Source organism: Haliotis rubra, unplaced genomic scaffold (genome assembly GCF_003918875.1).
Source record: "Haliotis rubra isolate DU_JTF1 unplaced genomic scaffold, ASM391887v1 Scf894, whole genome shotgun sequence".
NCBI lineage: Eukaryota > Metazoa > Mollusca > Gastropoda > Lepetellida > Haliotidae > Haliotis > Haliotis rubra.
This window is the reverse complement of record NW_025767628.1, coordinates 81,566-91,733: the sequence shown is the minus strand read 5'-3', so window position 1 is coordinate 91,733 and position 10,168 is coordinate 81,566. Positions and strand designations below refer to the sequence as shown.

The following is a 10,168-nucleotide window of genomic DNA, read 5'->3' as shown; positions in this document are numbered from 1 at the left end:
TTCAAGCTGTCAACCAGTACCTTGTACTCCAGACCATGATACACACTAGAACCTTTAAGCTGTCAACCATTACCCTGTAGTCCAGACCATGATACACACTAAGACCTTTAAGCTGTCAACCAATACCATGTAGTCCAGACCATGATACACACTATAACAGTTTAGGCTGTCGACCAATACCCTGTAGTCCAGACCATGATACACACTATAACAGTTTAGGCTGTCAACCAATACCCTGTAGTCCAGACCATGATACACACTATAACAGTTTAGGCTGTCAACCAATACCATGTAGTCCAGACCATGATACACACTATAACAGTTTAAGCTGTCAACCAATACCCTGTAGTCCAGACCATGATACACACTATAACAGTTTAGGCTGTCGACCAATACCCTGTAGTCCAGACATCATACACAGTAGAACCTTCAGGCTGTCAACCAATACCCAGAAGTCCAGACCATGATACACACTAGAACCTTCAAGCTGTCAACCAATACCTTGTAGTTCAGACCATGATACACACTAGAACCTTCAGGCTGTCAATCAATACCCTGTAGTTCAGACCATGATACACAATAGAACCTTCAAGCTGTCAACCAGTACCTTGTACTCCAGACCATGATACACACTAGAACCTTTAAGCTGTCAACCATTACCCTGTAGTCCAGACCATGATACACACTAGGACCTTTAAGCTGTCAACCAATACCATGTAGTCCAGACCATGATACACACTATAACAGTTTAGGCTGTCGACCAATACCCTGTAGTCCAGACCATGATACACACTATAACAGTTTAGGCTGTCAACCAATACCCTTTAGTCCAGACCATGATACACACTATAACAGTTTAGGCTGTCAACCAATACCATGTAGTTCAGACCATGATACACACTATAACAGTTTAAGCTGTCAACCAATACCCTGTAGTCCAGACCATGATACACACTATAACAGTTTAGGCTGTCGACCAATACCCTGTAGTCCAGACCATGATACACACTATAACAGTTTAGGCTGTCAACCAATACCCTGTAGTCCAGACCATGATACACACTATAACAGTTTAGGCTGTCAACCAATACCCTGTAGTCCAGACCATGATACACACTATAACAGTTTAGGCTGTCAACCAATACCCTGTAGTCCAGACCATGATACACACTATAACAGTTTAGGCTGTCAACCAATACCCTGTAGTTCAGACCATGATACACACTATAACAGTTTAGGGCTGTCAACCAATACCCTGTAGTCCAGACCATGATACACACTATAACAGTTTAGGCTGTCGACCAATAATACCCTGTAGTCCAGACCATGATACACACTATAACAGTTTAGGCTGTCGACCAATGCCCTGTAGTCCAGACCATGATACACACTATAACAGTTTAGGCTGTCGACCAATACCCTGTAGTCCAGACCATGATACACACTATAACAGTTTAGGCTGTCGACCAATACCCTGTAGTCCAGACCATGATACACACTATAACAGTTTAGGCTGTCGACCAATACCCTGTAGTCCAGACCATGATACACACTATAACAGTTTAGGCTGTCGACCAATACCCTGTAGTCCAGACCATGATACACACTATAACAGTTTAGGCTGTCGACCAACATTGCTTTGTGGTTCAGGGTCCTGTTCCACAAAGCAATCTTAGTGCTACGACTCCTGTAGGACAGTGTTTCAGTATGGGATACTATGTATACTTGAACCCATGGGGAACCTACGAGAGATGCTGACATTCCTCCAGTTGTTCACATCAACTACATGAAGATCGGTGACCTTTCCCTGGCTTCTCACAGGTCACCAAGCCAGTGCAGTCATGAGGAAGATCCGAAGCTAACTGCATGCTAAATGATTGTCTCCCTCCTAAGTTCCATTGGAACGTCTGCACTGACACACTTCAGATGAAAACATGTGAATTGTTGAAGGAACATGATTTTGACAAGACCAACCTTCACCATATCAAAGAAATACAACTGCAGCCTTACTTAAAGTAACGACAAGACATCTAGATCAGAAACTTCAGGGTAATAGTGTAGTACCACTGACAAGGTCAACAAAACACATTTATCTCCATACAGTGAGACAGGAAGATGCTTAACTAATGACACTACATCCCTTCATTTCACACATTCATGACACCAAGTTGTCAACAGTTATCTACCTTTCCAAGTGTAGAGACCACGTCGACGTCGGGATGATTGCAAGTGCACATGTATTTCAATGAGTCTGTTACTGACATAGTAACTGGCCGTAATACAGTATCCGTAGAGTTGCAAAACTGGCTTCATGCATGTTTGTATACACAACACCAGAAGACGATATTTCATTTTGTATACTTATTAGTTATTTTTTATTGTTTAGTACATGTGAAGACTGTTAGTCCATGTTAGTCCGGGCATGCTCGGTGTGAGGAACACATTAAACTGACTTCTGTCCACGTCTACCAGAACCTCAACTGAAATGTTGCAGTATACCGCTCACAGTTAACTGTACAAGTTACAAAAATGTCAAGAATACAAATAATATTCCATAAACTATTCATTTCATTTTCAAAAGCAATAGACAAAACTTGCTTACTTGCTCAAATATATCTCAATATATCAATATATCTTCCCATTCTATTAATGACAGCAAACATGCATTCCTTACAGTAGACCAGTTATCAGCATTTATGTAAGTGCTTTACAAACATGCCTGCCTTTAATCTTCATTTCCATAACAATGCCATTCATTATAACTGAAATATCCAACATCCTGTCAGAAGAGTTCCTTCAACACAACAATTTCTCCCAGTACAATACAACTTACTACGAGTTTTCACAGTTTCCATGCAGTTCTCATCATGAGATCGAAGTATGCATCACTGTCTATGTAGGCACTTACACCAGCATAGTAGGCTTCAAACTCTTCAGTTGTGATCTGGAGTTAATATCACAGTTAAATACACAGCTGCACTATAATTTCAATTCCACGAGCCTCCTCCAAGTTATAATATATATATACAAGAAAGAACACTGCCAGTTGAGATGACAGAGTAAGTGACTGGATCTTGAGCACTACACCTGTCAGAGTACAGTTACAGAGACAGCCAAATATCTGCCTCATATTGCGCAGCAAGCAAAGCATGCAGAGATTGTACAGAATATCAGCATGGGGGTCTTCCCATCCAGCTGGCTACTCACCACACAAAACTGGCATCTTATTAGTCATTAGGTTTTAAGGCATACTATGTATGAAGAGGCTGGTGGTAGAAAGAACTGACTTCCTATGACAGTCAGGGTCACACACACCACAGTCAGGGTCACACACCACAGTCAGCGTCACACACCAGTCAGGGTCACACATGACAGGGTCACACACACCACAGTCAGGGTCACACATGACAGGGTCACACACACCACAGTCAGGGTCACATACACCACTGTCAGGGTCACATACACCACAGTCAGGGTCACACACCACTGTCAAGGTCACATACACCACAGTCAGGGTCACACACCACAGTCAGGGTCACACATGACAGGGTCACACACACCACAGTCAGGGTCACATACACCACTGTCAGGGTCACATACACCACAGTCAGGGTCACACATGACAGGGTCACACACACCACAGTCAGGGTCACACATGACAGGGTCACACACCCAATCAGGGTCACACACCACAATCAGGGTCACATACACCACAGTCAGGGTCACACACCACAGTCAGGGTCACACACCACAGTCAGGGTCACACACACCACAGTCAGGGTCACACACCACAGTCAGGGTCACACACACCACAGTCAGGGTCACACACCACAGTCAGGGTCACACATGACAGGGTCACACACACCACAGTCAGGGTCACACATGACAGGGTCACACACACCACAGTCAGGGTCACACACACCAGTCAGGGTCACATACACAACAGTCAGGGTCACACATAACAGGGTCACACACACTAGTCAGGGTCACACCACAGTCAGGGTCACATACACCTCAGTCAGGGTCACATACACCACAGTCAGGGTCACACACCACAGTCAGGGTCACAAATGACAGGGTCACATACACCAGTCAGTGTCACACATGACAGGTTCACACACACCACAGTCAGGGTCACACACCACTGTCAGGGTCACATACACCACAGTCAGGGTCACACACCACAGTCAGGGTCACAAATGACAGGGTCACATACACCAGTCAGGGTCACACATGACAGGGTCACACACACCACAGTCAGGGTCACACACCACTGTCAGGGTCACATACACCACAGTCAGGGTCACACATGACAGGGTCACACACACCACAGTCAGGGTCACACATGACAGGGTCACACACACCAGTCAGGGTCACACACCACAGTCAGGGTCACACACACCACAGTCAGGGTCACACACACCACAGTCAGGGTCACACACCACAGTCAGGGTCACATACACCACAGTCAGGGTCACACATGACAGGGTCACACACACCACAGTCAGGGTCACACACACCAGTCAGGGTCACATACACCACAGTCAGGGTCACACATGACAGGGTCACACATACTACAGTCAGGGTCACACCACAGTCAGGGTCACATACACCTCAGTCAGGGTCACATACACCAGTCAGGGTCACACACCACAGTCAGGGTCACAAATGACAGGGTCACATACACCAGTCAGTGTCACACATGACAGGTTCACACACACCACAATCAATGTCACACATGACAGGGTCACACACACCACAGTCAGTGTCACACATGACAGGGTCACATACACCAGTCAGTGTCACACATGACAGGGTGAAACACCACAGTCAGTGTCACACATGTCAGTGTCACACATCACAGTCTGACTGACTGACTGACTGACTGAGTTTGGTTTTACGCCGCTTTTAGCAATATTCCATCAACATCATGGCGGGGGACACCAGAAATGGGCTTCACACATTGTGCCCATGTGGGGATTCGAACCCGGGTCTTCGGCGTGACGAGCCAACGCTTTAACCATTAGGCTACCCCACCGCCCCCACATCACAGTCAGTGTCACACATGACAGTGTCACACATGAAAGGGTCAAACACCACAGTCAGTGTCACACATGACAGGGTCATGTGCCGACAGTCAGGGTTAGTTATGAGTGACATGACAGTCTCTGTCAGATGAGCACACTAATGGGGAAGTAACAGGAGTTATCATGTTAATCACAATTTGGATTGTCAAGTAAAAGTCGTAAACTGAAATATTATTGTCACTGGGCAAGTGAGCTACAGTACAATATTCTGTGTGTTAATAACACCGGGAACAAGTCTCACACATGTGAGTGGGGATTATTCTACAAAACAAACTCTTGTAATAAAGAGCATCAGTGAAAAGAGGTCAGCAGGTTAGGTTGAGAAGCACAATGGCAAGCTGAAACTGAATTGTCCACATTATTGTGGCAGATTATTGCTTTATGGTAGCAGAGACCATCATGCTCATGCAAGCACCAGCTAAAGCAGAAACAAATATAAATTTTTGAAAAATATCAAAGTATGTACACAATCAAAATTGAGAAGCCATATGTATGTATTTGTTTGTATGGTATTCTGAGTTGAAGCTTTGTGTAATTCCAACAGTTTCATGGGTTCATGTCATGGTGGCCTGTGAGAAGCCAGGGAAAGTCCACTATGTTCATGTAGATGAGGAGAACTATTGGGGCAATCACTTTAGGGAGGGATATCAGCATCTCCCTTAGTTGAACTAAGTGTAACACTGACACAAGTGACACCTACTGACAGCGATACCACAGTGACACACTGTCAACATGCCTTCACGGGATTTACATGTGATGTCTGGGATATACCACAGTTTAGTGATGAACTGGTGTGATTTCAGTAAGTTAAAAACTCCCCAAAAGGAAAAACGAAATAACCATTTGAAACATATTATTTGGCACAAAGCTTCAGTATCCAGTTACATGTTTTGCCTGAGCGAAGAATACATTTCAGCTTGTTGTGCTCCATACACTTCATCACTTTACATGCTGGAATGCTTTAGAATGTTAGCTAACATTGCAATGTTAATGTGCAAGCAGTTAATCATCAACTAAGTAAAGATATGAAATATGCACAGAAAAATAGTTTCTGTTATGTATCATGTGTTACAGTGTAATACATCATGTTTTAACTATGAAACATGTTTTGTCTTCATATTTTTTTGATAGGATGTTTAATTCATCACATTTAAAAAATACTAAACAAAACTCGCAACATACAAACCTCAGGACATACTAGTCAGTAGTTTATATATGGGATTGACGGGTTTAGCTGTAAACGAAAGTGAGTGACACATTGATTTTCTTACCTTTCCATCTTTGTCCTGACTGTCAAATGTGTCCAGGAATTGTCGTAGGCACTGGTCCTCTGTCCACTCTCCATTGAGATACTTGGGATGTTTCTTGACATTGTAAACCCCTTTCAGGTCTTCTACTGTAACGACACCATCACCAGACTTGTCCAGCTTCTTAAAAGCTTTTTCTATTAATGTCCTCCTGGCTTTGCTCATGGGAGGCTGAAACAGAAGGAGTAGATCTTTAATTCTATGTGATGGTCGTTTAAGAAATATTTGCTCTGTATTATCCCATTCAACTGAGTAGGACGGAAAACCGACCAAGACGTCAATAGTGCCCAGACAGACAGGAGTCGCATCAAAATGATATATAATTTTAGGAGGCTACCTAACATTTGATTCAACTATGAAATCTATCACTTTTCACAATGCAGGGGTGGAAACAGCTTTTTGAGAAAGGGGGCTACACACTTCATTTTCACCTGCTTTCGCTGGTCATTTAATAAACTTTTCAGGACAAAAGGTGGGGTGCGCACCCCTGCAAAGACCCTGGATCCACCTATGCAATGTCTGAAAACACTTATTACCTTTCAAATGACCATATATTATCAACAGAATTATAATTATAAACTATTTACTGCAATGTTATTGAAAAATACTGTTCTCGGACTCATGTTTCGGCAACGGGTTCACATCAAAGGTTTCAAAGAGCATAATAACAAAATGTCAAGGAAATAGTTACACAAATTGAATAAACTAACTGCTTCGTCTTACCCTGAGTTGTACAAGAAACTCATCAAAGTCCAGAGTGCCACTACCATCCTTGTCGCACTTGTTGAAAGCTTCCTGAATATCCTCAGTACTCATCTCTGCACTAATGCCGTAGTCATGGATACCCTTCTTAAACTCTTTGAAATCAAGTGATCGATTACCATCGTCATCCATGATCTTAAAACATCTGTAACATAAAAAAACAGCATAACTTCATCTCCTCGCAGTCAAAATGAAAAAGGCGCTTTAATAATTATGCAATATTTAAGTATTATTATAGAGAAAACACTTTTGTGAACATTGCCAGTATTCTACAGGAAGATATATAGCAGAGATTACCATAAGGTAAAGGAGACTATTTTAAATACTAGTTGATTCAGAAAACTGTAACGAGGGACCGTTCATAAGTTGATAATTAATGGCTTCAGGGGTGAGGACGATATTTGTGGAGAAGCATGTACAATGTGAAAATGTGAATCCCCACAACATCCACCCAAAATTTATGTACATAGTAAGTAACATAATATTTTAATATTGTAAAGAGAAACCCACTTATTTTGTACTTTTTTTGGGGGGGGTGGTGGGGTTTTTGGTTTTTTTATTCACATATTGTACATGCTTCTCCATAAAAATCATCATCACACCTACACTCCATTAGCTGTAAATTATGAACGGTTCCATAACCCTGGCACTCTTCTACAACCATGAGTGAAACACAAATAGATACAGTATTTATATCTTATAAAAACATGTCATAAAAATAAACTTGACTATACAGAGGCGCAGATAAGCTGCGTATCCGGGTAAAATACGCATAGAAAATTTCCAATTACGCATTGAAAAATAATTGTTGCATACCAATTACGCATTTAAAATGTTAGATACGCAAAAAGTTTAAAACAAATGCGTACGGAATATATTTATAAAAATCGCTTGCGTAATGAAAAAGACATCGACTGCTATCAAGTTGTACTGTTAGTATAGGACAAGTGTTGTACTGTCAGTATAGGATGAGTGATCTTTTATGAAAGCATTTCTATTATATTTAAGTTGGTTTTGATTAGGTATGACATAAGGCAGAACATGCCTGCTTAGTAAACTTACTTAATGACATAATACTTAGGTGAGTAAAATGACTGAAATACGCACATATTTGAAAGCAGTGGGTAACGGAAAATGAAATACCCACTCAACATTCATAATACCCACTCAAAAGAAAACCCAGTGGGTACAGTACCCACATGAGCTAAATCTTATCTGGAGCTCTGCTATAAATAGAAATATCAGACACATGTTCCATCAGTAGCCACTATATATCTATTTTCTGTAATCCACATGAGCATTGATATTGGTTTTCATATGATAGGTTATCAACATTAGAATTTCACGAGCACATATGAACATTTATGACAGAGAATGTCAACCCTCATGCGGCGGAGTGTCTGCAGGCTGGGGCATGTTTATATCAACATGTCTACAGGTATCACAAATATCTTACCTGCCCAAACCTTTGATCCCGGACGATCCTCGCAATAAACAGGCCAGACGTAACCGTACCATGGGATCTTCCTCAGTTTTCAGTTGTTGTGTAACTTTGTCCACCATCTCTTTCTGGGTCCTCTGTGTAGCCGCCATTCTGTACAAGAAGATGGACAATGTTTTCATGACAATGTTCGCGCAGGCCTATACCTCATAACATACCATACCCTGCATGCTGACCGACCAAAACATGAAACAACCGCTTGCTGAAAGTAAACACAGACCAGGCTGGGAAGAACAAAGTATAATTACTCACCTGCAATTTAAATGTCGATGTATTTGCAACAATTTCCTGAACGATTGTACGTTGCCTTGCCGAGTGAAAATTGACTGGGTTACAGGAGACCTATATTTTGCCTGTTGCTACGGAGACAGGGAGCAGTTATTGCGTTAAATGGAACAGATTATCGGCTTAATCAAACAATGTCTTAATTATAGCATATTGAACTAATTGTATTGACCACAATTAAACTGGTTAATCCAGCTACTTACAAGGAGTTGTTTTAGTCCTGTCGTTTTATAAACTGACTATACAGGGTCACTTCAACAATACACTATACTAATGACCCCTGGCAGGTGCGCGCATGGACATGAATGAATAACTCGGAGAAACAAAGTTTAATGCGTATTTTCTCGTTTGGCTATCAAGACGTTTTAAATATGTCCTATGTATATGACCCAAACGCGGGTACACCGTTTTTGAAAAAGATCGGTATGTATTTGCGTATGAATTAGCCGCAGTGTTATTTCAACCTTTAGAATACACGATCGCCTATAAAGTACATGTATATGTATCTTTACATCAATGACATTGATAAAAAATGTACATGCCAGACGGGATAAATATGAGTGAAAACAGCGGAATGGACCGAAATTCTTATCAATGTGTATGTATCACACATCAATGTGTATGTATCACACATCGTACATTCATACCAGTCGACATGGGTCTAGTCACGAATAACTGATAATTATATGGTAGATTTCTCTACGAACACTCAAGATATTCATTAGAAAGGAATATCTTCCATCGCGCTTCTGTATCATTATGGTAATCTGTAATCTGTATTTAAAAAAAGAAACACACACGAAGAAACCCATATATCTATATACCTATATATCACTGGCAAACCTGGATCTTTACGGGTACCGCCCCATGGTATCTGTACCCCAGCTCAGGGAAGTGTATATCTATCTATCTGGGTATCTATCTATCTATCTAAACACAGCTACGATTTATTGTCTCCACAGTCAAGCATTAGAGTAATATTGAATAAGGATCGCGTAACTCTCTAACATGAAATTTATTTTGATCTTGTTTTTTTTTATTGTGGACAGGAGTAGCGTTTACGGTGAATCCATTCACTTCTGCACATTTATTCTATGTACAGTAAATTTATGTTGTCTATGTTAATTTTCAAAGGCACATTGATTCCCTTTGTTTGATCTTTCCACTGGAGAGCCTCCGCTTCTGTACGTATTAGGCCCTATAATAATAATAATAATAATGTCTAT

General features: G+C 41.5%; 1 protein-coding gene across 5 annotated transcripts in view; it reads right to left on the bottom strand.

Annotated features, from left to right (window-relative positions):
• Window positions 1-9,041, bottom strand: part of LOC124263684 (calcyphosin-like protein) — a 31,038-nt gene extending 21,997 nt beyond the window's left edge. For all 5 annotated transcript variants that reach the window (XR_006894909.1, XR_006894910.1, XM_046698340.1 and 2 more), the window contains exons 1-4: window positions 8,910-9,041; window positions 8,613-8,750; window positions 7,118-7,301; window positions 6,359-6,565 (exon numbers count right to left, since the gene is read on the bottom strand). Coding sequence is in view for 3 of the 5 variants with exons in the window: in XM_046698340.1 (XP_046554296.1) it covers window positions 6,359-6,565; window positions 7,118-7,301; window positions 8,613-8,749 (528 nt within the window). In the remaining 2 variants the exon portion in view is untranslated. The remainder of the gene's footprint in view (window positions 1-6,358; window positions 6,566-7,117; window positions 7,302-8,612; window positions 8,751-8,909) is intronic.
• Between the last annotated feature and the right edge of the window lie 1,127 nt (window positions 9,042-10,168).